Here is a 15121-nt window from a genome sequence, read left to right on the forward strand (position 1 = left end):
ATATTCAGTTTCTTGGTAATTTCTTGCATGGAATAGCCTTCATTTCTCCGGACAAGAATAGACTGACGAGTTTCAGAAGAAAGTGCTTCTTTAATCAGCACAACAGTTTTCAGCTGTGCTAACATCATTTCAAAATGTTTTTCTAATGATCAATTAGCCCTTTAAAATGATAAACTTGGATTAGCTAACACAACCTGCCATTGGAACATAGGAGTGATGGTTGCTGATAATGGGCCTCTGTACGCCTATGTAGATATTCCATAACAAATCTGCCATTTCCAGCTACAACAGTCATTTACAACATTAACAATGTCTACACTGTATTTCGGATCAATTTGAAGTCATTTTAATTTCAAAAAGAAGGACATTTCGAAGTGACCCCAAACTTTTGAACGGTAGTGTACAGCATATACAATCAAATTGACATGGAAACATGAAACCAAAGGATTAACTCGAAGCAATAACATGCATTCATTTCATGAACAATTATTAACTGTCATAAGAAGTCGTTACTGTACCTTGAAGCCATAGATGAAGTAAAGCATTACACAATAAAGACGTTGTTTTGTCAAAGGGGGGCTTTGGTTGAAATGGCAAGTCTGCATACATGAAAACAGTCGGAAGAATATTACAGATGCTTAACATATTCAATTCTCAAACGTGTGTTCCAGCCTCAAAAAAAAGATGCTGCTGTTGTTGCATCATCATCCTGTAATGTAGGATGATCGGAATAGTGCACAGGCCAAACGAGTCGTGGATGCCTTCAAATACTGACGAACATCACACAAAAACATGAAATACTTTAAACCTGGGTGAAACACACAGACAGCAGCATCCGATCAATGAGGCTTCGGACAACAATACCATTGTTCAACTATCGGGTTATTGCAACGCCTCTCACACATCGCTACCTGACGGTCACTACAGACAGACTGGGTGACACTGACAAGTTGTTACGGCGCCCTCCCTTAACCAAAGAAACCAAAGAGGTTCCTGGGTCTGCAGCAGCTGAGAGCATAAGTTCCTCGGTTATCGAGCTGGAGATGATATTGCCTGGACCGTGTGATCACTGGGTATTAGGACTGTCGATCTGTCTGGCCTAGTTCTGGGCAGCCAGGCAGCCACGCCAGAGTGAATCCATGTTAGTGGCATAGCAGGAAGGCAGCACTGTGTCAGGGCTCAGAGGCTCCAGAGCTGAACACTGCCTCGAGGTTCACCATCATGCAGGGAGAAACAAAGGAGCTAGCAACGGAAGATCACACAGTGGCATAAACTGACTGTACCCCTGCAGACATCACAAAAGTTTGATATCATATGTATACATTATACTGTAACTTAACTTCCAGCATCCTAAAATAAGATATGAGGTGTTCTAATAATAATAATATGTATTTATTTTAAATAGTGTATCTAAATTGATTTTCAAGTAGGTGTGTGCAGTAGTGGGCAACATCTCCTATGGAAGCAGATCGTTTCAAGATAATCCTTGAACAGGAACACATTTTTGGAATCACATGACACAGTGACAACACTGTTACCTCTTCTGAGCTGAACCAATAGCTGATACTAAATCATTTCAAAATATGAGACATTTGTCATGTTTTCATGGTTACTGTCAGTTAACCCACTGATCTCCGGCAGGCCATCATTGAAAATAAGAATATGTTCTTAACTGACTTGCCTAGTTAAATAAAGGTTCAATGTAAAAAAAATAAAAACATTAAAAAAACATTATTAGAACAAATCCCGAGCTGCACTTGCCGGTTTGGAAATGTTAAATACTGTACCAAAAGTCCCCAGCTTTCAATCCCCTTTAAGCGTGATTTCCCATCATCCTCCTATGGTACCACTTTTATCACAAAATATTTCACGAGAAGCACATACAGAATATTAACAGCAGTCTTTGCATGTTTTCCTGTCACAATAACTCCCCCATCCTCCTAGTGTTTAGATGAGAAGTGTATTTACAGTGTTGAATTGGCACTATGACAATAACATTTGGACCTCCGCCATTAGCTTCTCTTCCCTTTTTGTTTTTAGAAATATCTCTCAAAATGCCTCGTCTTTATGATGAGGTTTTCCTTATGCTCCGATCTCTGCCCTCGCATCGTTACGTCTCTGTGTTCTTTTTGTTGTTGTCGGAGGGAGCATGGGGATTGTCTCCCCTCTGTCTGTCTTTCTGTCTGAGGGCGATGTTTCCTGGTCTGCTTGCGTTGTCGCGCCGTACTTTAGTCCAGCGAGAGCAGCGGCTGCATGTTCTCCTCCTCGCTCTTCACTTTTTCTGGCCGTTTAAGCACTCCGGGCTCCACCACCGACTGGGACCTGTGGATATGAATAAAAGATGACTGGCATCAGAGAGGCCTGTGTTCATTGAAGCACTATCACTGAGGACTTCTCACCTAGTACAAGGGAGTGGGATGAAAAAGTGCACTTGCACCAGAGAACCCTTGCATCCTGCAGAGCAGGTAGCACACAAAGGAATCATACAAGGTCATAGACGATTGGTTTCATAAATGCATCCCAAAATCCCCCCAGCATGAATTGTTTAAGGAGGCCTCGGGTCACGTGCAATACCCCAAAAACACAAAAACGTACACACACGTGCAAACTAAACATTAAAAATTCTCTTCCCCTAGAAATGTTGTTGTCTTGTATAGTACATGAGCCCGAAAAGGTCATTTGATCACAAAATGTCACCCTCAGACACTGCTCTAACCTATTTCTGATGTATTTCTCCCATAGAAACCTAAGCCGCTTTTGGAGCGATCATTCGTCATGCAGACGTCTGGTATACGTTGGTCTCCTGTGTCTGCCGTGGCGGATAAACATTCATATGACTGATGAGGATTACTAAGAAAACAACCAGAGCTTCAACAACCAATCACCTGTGGCAACAAACAAAAAAACACCCACAAACAAAATAAAAGAGATGATTGTACAGTATTTACACAGGGGCTCAAATGGCCTTTGGAATAGTAACTAGTAGGATCCTATCAGCCTCAGTGAGCTTAACATTTACAAGTACATAAAGCTACTGCTGCTACCAGGGTCCTATGTAATCACTGCAGCAGTGAACAGTGACGTAAAACAGATCTGCCTCGGAGTCAGTCCACCACTCACACAGTTCAGTATGGCTGTGTCATTATGGGGTGGCCATGATACAGCGGCTCATCATTCAGAGCATATGGTTCTCCAACAGTGACTCATAACCAATTTTGCCATTTATTTTTAATCAATTAATGGATAAGGCAAATGTTGGCTTGACCTTTGTGGAGCGTATAAATCGCAGCGTAAAGTGGGTAGCTGAAAGCCCCTGACTAAAATAAGTCACTTCAGATCATATGGCTGCAGGTGATTTACAGCATTACGTTCGCCATATATCAGGCCCCTGGCCAAGATGCTATGATACACCAATCAAATGCTTCTGTCACAGATACAGGCCAGATCAGGGTAAAAGAGGGCTTAGATAACAATGGGAATAAAGACATTATTAAATGCTTTTATGTCCTTCATGAATCAATGAAAATCCCATACAGTACCTTATCTCTCATTGCTTCGACTGCTGCATCAGTGTATTGTCTTGGTAAGCAGAAATGTCATTCACAGTACAATTCACTGATAAAAATCTGCTGAACCAAAACATTTTTTTTTTTACTAAGGATACTGTGCTGTGCATGGAGGAAGTACAAGTTCAGTCAGAGGGTTGTGTGGGGCAGCAGGATTGGAACTGAGCTTATTGCCGAAGGTAAAACTCCATCACTTCTGTTCATGCTCCAAAAGGTAGCTGGCGCACTCCATTGAGTGAAGATCAGAGCATCATATTCATCTATTTTGCCTAATGCTCATTTCATGAGCCAGTAAGTGGAGAGAGACAGCCCTGAAGAAACTCACCGAGACAAGGGACTGTCACTAAAGCAAACTAATGTCACCATGCCTAATTTATTATTTCTATAAAATGTACAAAACTATCCGCTATGGAGGATTTCAGAAACTAAACCACTCGCCTAAATTAAACACTGAGATCGATTTCTCTGAACAAGTTTCGCATTTTGAATAGTGAATACATATTATAATATCCAAGTATACCATTTCCTATGATTATGTCTAGGAGCTACCCCACTGAATAATGTTGGTGAGAGGCCTTCAGTACACAACACACAAAACATCATATTTTTTGTGCTCTGTGCTCCCGTGTAATTTAATGAAGGATTACTCCTACTGTAGAAAATCAATCATGTGTTTTCCATGTATCTTATAGGTCTAGGAATCCCTAGTTATGTCCAATTTCTGCCCTATTCCTGTGGTTATTACATGAGCCATATACAGTTGAAGTCAGAGGTTTACATACACCTTGTGAAATGTATTTGCCTCTCAGTTTTTCACAATACCTGACATTTAATCCCAGTAAAGAATTCCCTGTCTTAGGTCAGTTAGGATCACCGCTTTATTTTAAGAATGTGAAATGTCAAAATAATAGTGGAGAGAATGATTTATTTCAGCTTTTATTTCTTTCATCACGTTCCCAGTGGGTCAGAAGTTTACATACACTCAATTAGTATTTGGTAGCATTGCCTTTAAATTGTTTAACTTGGGTCAAACATTTCAGGTAGCCTTCCACAAGCTCCCCACAATAAGTTGGGTGAATTTTGTCCCATTCCTCCTGGCAGAGCTGGTGGAACTGAGTCAGGTTTGTGGGACTCCTTGCTCGCACACGCTTTTTCAGTTCTGCCCACAAATTGTCTATAGGATTGAGGTCAGGGCTTTGTGATGGCCACTCCAATACCTTGACTTTGTTGTCCTTAATCCATTTTGCCACAACTTTGGAAGTATGCTTGGGGTCATTGTCCATTTGGAAGACCCATTTGCGACCAAGCTTTAACCTCCTGACTGATGTCTTGAGATGTTGCTTCAATATATCCACATAATTTGCCTTCCTCATGATGCCATTTATTTTGTGATGTGCACCAGTTCCTCCTGCAGCAAAGCACCCCCACAACATGATACTGCCACCCTTGTGCTTCATGGTCAGGATGGTGTTCTTCGGCTTGCAAGCCTCCCCGTTTTTCCTCCAAACATAACGATGGTCATTATGGCCAAACAGTTCTATTTTTGTTTCATCAGACCAGAGGACATTTCTACAAAAAGTATGATCTTTGTCCCCATGTGCAGTTACAAAGCGTAGTCTGGCTTTTTAATGGCGGTTTTGGAGCAGTGGCTTCTTCCATGCTGAGCAGCCTTTCAAGTTATGTCGATATAGGACTCGTTTTACTGTGGATATAGATACTTGTGTACCTGTTTCCTCCAGCATCTTCACAAGGTCCTTTGCTGTTGTTCTGGGATTGATTTGCACTTTTCATACCAAAGTACGTTCATCTCTAGGAGACAGAACGTGTCTCCCTCCTGAGCAGTATGACGGCTGCACGGTCCCATGGTGTTTATACTTGCGTACTATTGTTTGTACAGATGAACGTGTAATTTTCAGGCATTTGTAAAATGCTCCCAAGGATGAACAAGACTTGTGGAGGTCTACAATTGTTTTTCTGAGGTCTTGGCTGATTTCTTTTGATTTTCCCATGATGTCAAGCAAGTTTGATGGTAGGCCTTGAAATACATCCACAGGTACACCTAAAATTGACTCAAATGATGTCAATTAGCCTATCAGAAGCTTCTAAAGCCATGATATCATTTTCTGGAATTTTCCAAGCTGTTAAAGGCACAGTCATCTTAGTGTATGTTAACTTCTGACCCACGGGAACTGTGATACAGTGAATTATAAGTGAAATAATCTGTCTGTAAACAATTGTTGGACAAATTACTTGTGTCATGCACAAAGTAGATGTCCTAACCGATTTGCCAAAACTATAGTTAGTTAACAAGAAATTTGTGGAGTGGTTGAAAAACAAGTTTTAATGACTCCAACCTAAGTGTATGTAAACTTCCGACTTCAACTGTACTTTATGATATACCTGGAAGAAAATGCATCAGCTATGACATATCTGACAGAGTAACTTGTCCGTTTCTTAGAAGACACCTCTACTTTTATCTCGTATGAAGACACAACACACAATCTATCACATTGACACACGTGAATAACATGAGTCTAGACGGACCTCTTCATGGTTTTAGGAGACAGGTCTTTCTCAAGGTCTTTGACAGACAGGGTGTAGGACTCGGGGCAGTACTCGGTCTCCTCATCATAGGCGTGGTCCAGAAGGGTGCGGGCCCAGGTGCCCATGTCGTAGGGGGGCATCATCCCACCCAGTTCAGAGGGCAGGATCTCAGGGTGCATGAGTTGGTGAAGGCTGTTCAAGTTGTTCCCATGCATGAAGATCTGCAGAGGGATGGACAAAACAACAACACAACATTGACACCGATAGATAAATGAGCATATACAGTCTAACAGCATGCAAAAGTCTACAGTATGTTAGAGAGTATAGGTTCGCCATTGTGAAAAGCTGACCTGAACACTGTTTATATGAGCACAGCTCTTCAGAAGGTTACCATAAATGATGTTGAACACAATGAACATACATTCATTGGTTATACTGTACAGCAACACAGTTGAACCGGTGGTCTCTGTCAAAAAGATTTTTCATTATGTTCCCTCAACAACAAACTCTCCTCCTACCCGTTTTCTCGTCTTGTCCTTCAGAAAGGGGCGTATGACGGTGTACAGGGCGTGGATGTACCACGGCTGGTTCACAAAATGGATTCCTCCGAACCTGGCAGGGAAGCTGTCCTGTGGGCAACAAAGAGCACAAATACACTCACTATTCTGCCTGTTGGTATGGTTACTAACTTAATCCTATTTTGCGTTGTTACTTTTATTCTATTCAAATTACAGTATGTCAGAGGAGAGTATGTTTTAATGAGAGTGGAGTTGAACGTTGTTATGTAGAATGTAAATTTAACATCATTAAGTGATTTTTCCATTCCCTTTTCCATCAATCTTGATGGGTTTACATGTTGGGTTTATGTTAATGTTGCTCATCGAAAATCACCCAGTCCGTTTATTTTACTAGCTACTGTATACTGAATTAACATTGAATTGTTCAGTGCTGTTGTCTTCTGGGCAATGTTGCATTGCCATGCAGGTTGGAGACTGGCAGCCAGGGAATTTCTCATAGATTGGACACTATTCTCATAATGGTCTAATCTCTATGTCATAATTTGGACACAGGGAGTATGCTGAGATTGTATCTCGGTTGGCTGGCGAGCACCAGAACTGGATCCCTGGGGAAACATTTATGTAAATGAGTAATCTGATGATTTATGGGATTGTCTGTGAGGTGGACACAGGAGGAACACCCAGAGTGCACCATGTAACCTAGTGACACAGCCTGGGGGAAACTCAATAGTCTCACATAACATTTAATGAGTTGGTAATGCCTCAGTTTCATATGTAAGTGTGGTTTCCATCTGTTCTGAAGACTTTACTGAGGTTTAAGACCGGTGTAATGGTGACCTGTATCATTCGAATTAGCTAATGATGGTGTCGCTAGCTTACTGCAGCTCTCCCTCTTAAATCTGTCCGTTATTCATCGATGTTCATCAGGCTCGACATTTAAGATCACAGACATGACTGTCATTATGGAGTTTTTCCCTCCCACGCTGTTAATTCTTCATTAACGCAAGCTGTGCTGTACCTTTCTACCGAGCAAGAACGTACACCTCCACTGACTAAGCATGGCAATCAACTCATATCACAATACAGATACAGGGGATACTAATTCTTTCTATCACACTTTCAGACAACAAGTTGAAGTGCCAGAGGGTGTTCTTGCCGTGGGAGATAGCTCTTGCCTCTTGGCTATGCAGATGGATTTTTAGAACGTTTGCAAATAAGCAGATGGCTGTTCTTTTTTAAAAACAGGACAGTAATGGCTTCATGTGCACATGTAGTTCTGGAAACCCGAACAGAAGGATGCTTACACCTTAATTATTTTACACACAGTTACTGTGATCACAGGGACCAGGGTGTTAAGAGTCTATTGTTTGTTCAGGATACTCGTCATCACCTTCAGTGGGGCTAGCATGTGTCTGAGAGAGAAAAGAGTCATGTACTTTGATGGCAAAGATGACAGAACTGAGCTTTAGGGCCGCTTTCCGTCTCAGAAATGGACAGCCTCTGTCGCCGTGGTGATGCTGAACAGCTGGGTTAGCGTCCCTTGGCCTGGCTGCAAGGACACTGGGCGGTCCAGAGTCTGGCACCAGCGGAGCCGCTCACAGTTTTCTGGCACAAGATCTGACACCAACGAACAGAGACAGCTGACAGTGGACAGGAAGAGGGCAGAGGTCCGAGTCGCCTCACCCGGCCAAATCTCCCAGGCTGCCACAGCATGTATGTTCCTGAGAGCAGCATCAGCCTGCCTAATATTTGTCCCTCCTGCTTTGTGATCCATCCGACAGCTTTGACTTGGATGAAGGCGCCATCTGCATTATACATGAAACACAAATCAGAAGACATGATGGACGCTCTGTCTTCCTCCTCTGGTTGTTGGTAGTGGAAGTGGATTGATCTGTACCCCTAGTGTGATGTCGAGAAAGTGAGGAAGGGGGAAGGGGGAGGAATAGAAACCACCGCTGCCCTCATGTATTTATTTATTCAAACTACAAGATACTTCTGCTTCTGCTTAATTTGGGGAGGACAACCTCCAAAAATGTGAGAGCATGAAGCTCAACTGTGATCATCTGTTCATGTTCCATGCTGTTGGTCTCAGATGTTTGGATGCCATCTGCTTTTTTCAGCTGATCCGTTTCAAGTGACATTAGCCACCTAAGATGGATGTCCGCATACCTGGGAAAAATTTTCAGAACCTTTATCTAAATAGGCCGTGGTGGTGAAATAATTACAATATAGCGATTAAACACTGGAATGGTAGGATGTACAGAAGACGAATGTGCAAGTAGAGATACTGGGGTGCAAAGGAGCAAGATAAATAAATAAATACAGTATGGGGATGAGGTAGATTGGATGGGCTAATTACAGATGAGCTATGTACAGGTGCAGTGATCTGTGAGCTGCTCTGACAGCTGGTGCTTAACTTCTTTGGGACTGGGGGGCAGTATTGAGTAGCTTGGATGAATAAGGTGCCCAGAGTAAACTACCTGCTACTCAGGCCCAGTTGCTAATATATGCATATTATTAGTATATTTGGATAGAAAACCCTCTGAAGTTTCTAAAACTGTTTGAATGATGTCTGTGAGTATAACAGAACTCATATGGCAGGCAAAAACCTGAGAAAAAATCCAACCAGGAAGTGGGAAATCTGAGGTTTGCAGTTTTTCAAGTCATTGCCTATCGAATATACAGTGTCTATGGGGTCATATTGCACTTCCTAAGGCTTCCACTAGATGTCATCAGTCTTTAGAACGTTGTTTGATGCTTCTACTGTGAAGAAGGGGGAATGAGAGCTGAATGCATTCCATTGCATTTCTACAGACAAAGGAATTTTCCGGTTGAAACATTATTGAAGATTTTTGATAAAAACATCCTAAAGATTGATTCTATACTTCGTTTGACATGTTTCTACGAACTGTAATATGACTTTTCGTCTGAACTTTCGCCTGGACTTGCCCGCGCCTCGTGAGTTTGGATTGTATACTAAACACGCGAACAAAAAGGAGGTATTTGGACATAAATAATATAATTTATCGAACAAAACAAACATTTATTGTGGAACTGGGATTCCTGGGAGTGCATTCTGATGAAGATCATCAAAGGTAAGGGAATATTTATAATGCTATTTCTGACTTCTGTTGACTCCACAACATGGCAGTATCTGTTTGGCTTGTTTTGATGTCTGAGCGCTGTACTCAGATTATTGCATGGTGTGCTTTTTCCTTAAAGTTTTTTAAAAATCTGACACAGCGGTTGCATTAAGGAGAAGTGGATCTAAAATTCCATGCATAACAGTTGTATCTTTTATCAATGTTTATTATGAGTATTTCTGTAAATTGATGTGGCTCTCTGCAAAATCACCGGATGTTTTGGAACTACTGAACATAAATAGCCAATGTAAACTGTGATTTTTGGGTATAAATATGAACTTTATCAAACACAACATACATGTATTGTGTAACATGAAGTCCTATGAGTGTCACCTGATGAAGATCATCAAAGGTTAGTGATTAATTTTATCTCTATTTTTGCTTTTTGTGACTCCTCTCTTTGGCTGGAAAAATGGCTGTGTTTTTCTGTGACTAGGTACTGACCTAACATAATCGTTTGGTGTGCTTTCGTCATAAAGCCTTTTTTAAATTGGACACTGTGGCTGGATTTACAACAAGTTTATCTTTACAATGGTATAAAGTACTTGTACGTTTGAGGAATTTTAATTATGGGATTTCTGTTGTTTTGAATTTGGCGCCCTGCAATTTCACTGGCTGTTGGCGAGGCATATCCCAGAGAGGTTAAAGCTAGTGAGGGAGGTAAGACTCTCCAGCTTCAGAGATTTTTGCAGTTTGTTCCAGTCATTGGCAGCAGAGAACTGGAAAGAGAGGCGGCCAAAGGAGGAATTGGCTTTGGGGGTGACCAGTGAGATATACCTGCTGGAGTGCGTGCTACGGGTGGGTGCTGCTATCATGACCAGTGAGCTGAGATAAGGTGGGACTTTGCCTATCAGAGACTTGTAGATGACCTGGACCTGGCAATGAGTATGAATCGATGGCCAGCCAACGAGAGCGTACAGGTCACAGTGGTGGGTAATATATGGGGCTTTGGTGACAAAATGGATGGCACTGTGATAAACTGCATCCAATTTGTTGAGTAGAGTGTTGGAGGCTATTTTATAGATGACATCGCCAAAGTCGAAGATCGGTAGGACGGTCAGTTTTACGAGTGTATGTTTGGCTGCATGAGTGAAGGATGCTTTGTTGCAAAATAGGAAGTCGATTCTAGATTTAATTTTGGATTGGAGATGCTTAATGTGAGTCTGGAAGGAGAGTTTACTGTCTTGCCAGACACCTAGGGATTTGTAGTTGTCAATATGTTCTAAGTCAGAACCGTCCAGAGTAGTGATACTGGACGGGCGGGCAGGTGCGGGCAGCGATCGGTTGAAGAGCATGCACTTAGTTCTTCTTGCATTTAAGAGCAGTTGGAGGCCACGGAACGAGAGTTGTATGGCATTGAAACTCGTCTGAAGGTTAGTTAACACAGTGTCCAAGGAAGGGCCAGAGGTATACAGAATGGTGTAGTCTGCGTAGAGGTGAATCAGAGAATCACCAGCAGCGAGAGCGACATCATTGATGTATACAGAGAAGAGAGTCGGCCCGAGACTTTAACCCTGTGGCACCCCATAGAGACTGCAAGAGGTCCGGACAACAGGCCCTCCGATTTGACAACCTGAACTCTATCAGAGAAGTAGTTGGTGAACCAGGCGAGGCAATCATTTGAAAAACCAAGGCTGTTGAGTCTGCCAATAAGAATGTGGTGATTGACAGAGTCGAAAGCCTTGGCCAGGTCGATGAATACGGCTGCTGTCATGCCCTGACCATAGAGAGCCCTCGGATCTCTATGGTGTTTAGGTCAGAGCGTGACAAGGGGGATGTTCTAGTCATTGATTTTCTATGTGGCTGGGTTGTATGGTTCCCAATTAGAGGCAGCTGGTAATCGTTGCCTCTAATTGGGGTTCATATTTAGGAAGCCCTTTCTCCCACCTGCTTTGTGGGATATCGTTTTGTGTAGGTGCATGTAGCACTACGTTACTTCACGGGCGTTGGTTGTTTATTGTTTTGTTTAAAGTTTCACTGAATAAAATATGTGGAACTCTAATCACACGGCACCTTGGTCCGTCTCTCATAACAACTGTGACAGCTGCACAGCAATGTCTCTTATCGATGGCGGTTATGATATCATTTAGGACCTTGAGTGTGGCTGAGGTGCACCCATGACCAGCTCTGAAACCAGATTGCATTGCGGAAAAGGTACAGTGGGATTCGAAGTGGTCGGTAATCTGTTTGTTGACTTGGCTTTCGAAGACCTTAGAAAGGTAGGGTAGGATAGATATAGGTCTGTAGCAATCTAATTGGCATAATAAAAAAACATCCCCTAAACATCCATCAGTTTAAGCTAGAGATATCTGCATTGGATGCGTCTCAATTCACCACATCTGCCGACGTCGCACCTCCGCGTCTGCGGTGAAAGGTGACAGAGCTAGAGAGGTGTTTGTCAGACTATGAGACATCCCGAAAATCGGTCTTCTCACAAGATTGTCTGTAGCATCCTAACAGTTTGGCCTACAAAACTATTATGGCCCCTCGAAGAAAGATGAGACTCTCCCAAACACGATGGTATTCTCCGTTTTGCTCTATGACCACCACAAGCTTCTGGAGAATTGGCTGAAGTCGGTACAGGCAATCTGCAAATTTCTGTCTGTAGCGTCCAAACAGTTTGGGCTACATACTAATATGACCCCTCTGTGGAAAGGTGAGACTCTCACAAACATGTACAGTACCAATTGAAGGTTTGGACACACCTACTCATTCAAGGGTTTTTCTTTATTTTTACTATTTTCTACATTGTAGAATAATAGTGAAGACATCAAAACTACAAAATAACACATGGAATCAAGTAGTAACCAAAAAAGTGTTAAAAAAATCAAAATAAACAAAACAAAATATATATTATACTTGAGATTCTTCAAAGTAGACACCCTTTGCCTTGATGACAGCTTTGCATACTCTTGGCATTCACTCAACCAGCTTCATAAAGTAATCACCTGGAATGCATTTCAATTAACAGGTGTGCCTTTTCAAAAGTTTCAGTTGAGGAATTTATTTTTCTTCCTTAATGAGCCAATCAGTTGTGTTGTGACAAGGTATACGGAAAATGTCAAGAACTCTGAAAGTTTCTTCAAAAACCATCAAGCGCAATGATGAAACTGGCTTTCATGAGGACTACCACAGAAAAAGAAAACCCAAAGTTACCTCTGCTGCAGAGGATAAGTTCATTAGAGTTACCAGCCTCAGAAATTGTTTTCCATGAAAACATACATGAATTGGGTTGCAAAATGAATAGAAAATATAGTCAAGACGTTGACAAGGTTAGAAATAATTACTTTAATTGAAGTAATAATTGTGTCTTTGCTTTCTTCAAAGAATCCTCCATTTGCAGCAATTACAGCCTTGTAGGCCTTTTGCATTCTAGTTGACAATTTGTTGAGGTAATTTGAAGAGATTTCACCCCATGCTTCCTGAAGCACCTCCCACAAGTTGGATTGACTTGATGGGCACTTCTTACGTACCATACGGTCAAGCTGCTCCCACAACAGCTCAATAGTGTTGAGATCCGGTGACTGTGTTGGCCACTCCATTATAGACAGCATACCAGCTGACTGCTTCTTCCCTAAATAGTTCTTGCCTAGTTTGGAGCTGTGCTTTGGGTCATTGTCCTGTTGTAGGAGGAAATTGGCTACAATTAAGCGCCGTCCACAGGGTGATAGCCTTCCTTCTTCAAGATCCCTTTTACCCTGTACAAATCTCCCACTTCACCACCACCAAAACAACCCCAGACCATCACATTGCCTCCAACATGCTTGACAGATGGCATCAAGCACTCCTCCAGCATCTTTTCATTTTTTCTGCGTCTCACGATTGTTCTTCTTTGTGATTCGAACACGTCAAACTTAGATTTGTCTGTCCATTACACTTATTTCCAATCTTCCTATGTCCACTGTCTGTGTTATTTTGCCCATCTTAATCTTTTCTTTATATTGGCCAGTCTGAGATATGGCTTTTTCTTTGCAACTCTGCCAAGAAGGCCAGCATCCCGGAGTCGCCTCTTCATTGTTGACGTTGAGACTGTTTTTTTGCGGGTACTATTTATTGAAGCTGCCAGTTGAGGACTTGTCTGTTTCTCAAACTAGACACTCTAATGTACGTGTCCTCTTGCTCAGTTGAGCAACTCCTCTTTCTATCCTGGTTAGGGCCAGTTTGCGCTGTTCTGTGAAGGGAGTAGTATACAGCGTTGTACAAGATCTTTAGTTTCTAGACAATTTCTTGCATGGAATAGCCTTCATTTCTCAGAACAAGAATAGACTGACGAGTTTTAGAAGAAAGGTCTTTGTTTCTGGACATTTTGAGCCTGTAATTGAACCCACAAATGCTGATGCTCCAGATACTCAACTATTCTAAAGAAGGCCAGTTTTATTGTTTTTTAAACAACAGTTTTCAGCTGTGCTAACATAATTGAAAAAGGGTTTTCTAATGATCAATTGGCCTTTTAAAACTTGGATTAGCTAACACAACATGCTATTGGAACACAGGAGTGATGGTTGCTGATAATGGGCCTCTGTACGCCTATGTAGATATTACATTTTAAAAAATCAATAGTCATTTACAACTTTAACCATATCTACACTGTATTTCTGATCAATTTAGTGTTATTTTAATGGACAGAAACAAGAACATTTCTATGTGACCCCAAACTTTTGAACTGTCAGCCAGGGGCCGCCAGTCAGCCAGGGGCCGCCAATCAGCCAGGGGCCGCCAGTGCCGCCAGTCAGCCAGGGGCCGCCACTCAGCCAGGGGCCGCCTGTCAGCCAGGGGCCGCCAGTGCCGCCCCTCAGCCCAGAGGCGCCAGAGCCCCTCAGCCCAGAGGCGCCAGAGCCCCTCAGCCCAGAGGCGCCAGAGCCCCTCTGTCCCGAGCTTCCGCCCCTCTGTCCTGAGCTGCCGCCCCTCTGTCCCGAGCTGCCGCCCCTCTGTCCCGAGCTACACCCCACCTCTGTCCCGAGCTACCCCCCCTCTGTCCCGAGCTGCCCCTCTGTCCCGAGCTGCCCCTCAGTCCAGTGGGGTCATTTAGTAGGGTCACCGTGGTTAGGAGGCCACGGAAGCGGACAAGAAGGCGGACTAAGACGATGGTGAAGTGGGGTCCGCGTCCTGCGCCAGAGCCGCCACCGCGGACAGACGCCCACCCAGACCCTCCCCTATAGGTTAAGGTTTTGCGGCCGGAGTCCGCACCTTTGGGGGGGGGGGTACTGTCACGTTCTGACCTTTATTTCCTTTGTTTGGTCATTATTTAGTATGGTCAGGGCATGAGTTGGGGTGGGCAGTCTATGTTTGTTTTTCTATGATTTGGGTATTTCTATGTTTCGGCCTAGTATGGTTCTCAATCAGAGGCAGG

The 15121-nt window shown here is 42.8% G+C and overlaps 1 protein-coding gene across 2 annotated transcripts in view; it reads right to left on the reverse strand.

Moving 5' to 3' along the window:
- Positions 1 to 331: 331 nt before the first annotated feature.
- clvs2 (clavesin 2) overlaps positions 332 to 15121 on the reverse strand; it is a 39963-nt gene continuing 25173 nt past the window's right edge. For both annotated transcript variants that reach the window (XM_024377981.2, XM_024377980.2), the window contains 3 exons: positions 6629 to 6739; positions 6111 to 6331; positions 332 to 2322 (listed from right to left, as the gene is read on the reverse strand). In XM_024377981.2, the coding sequence (XP_024233749.1) occupies positions 2229 to 2322; positions 6111 to 6331; positions 6629 to 6739 (426 nt within the window). In that variant the 3' untranslated portion in view covers positions 332 to 2228. The remainder of the gene's footprint in view (positions 2323 to 6110; positions 6332 to 6628; positions 6740 to 15121) is intronic.

Source organism: Oncorhynchus tshawytscha, linkage group LG18 (assembly GCF_018296145.1).
Source record: "Oncorhynchus tshawytscha isolate Ot180627B linkage group LG18, Otsh_v2.0, whole genome shotgun sequence".
In the NCBI taxonomy this organism is placed as follows: Eukaryota; Metazoa; Chordata; class Actinopteri; order Salmoniformes; family Salmonidae; genus Oncorhynchus; species Oncorhynchus tshawytscha.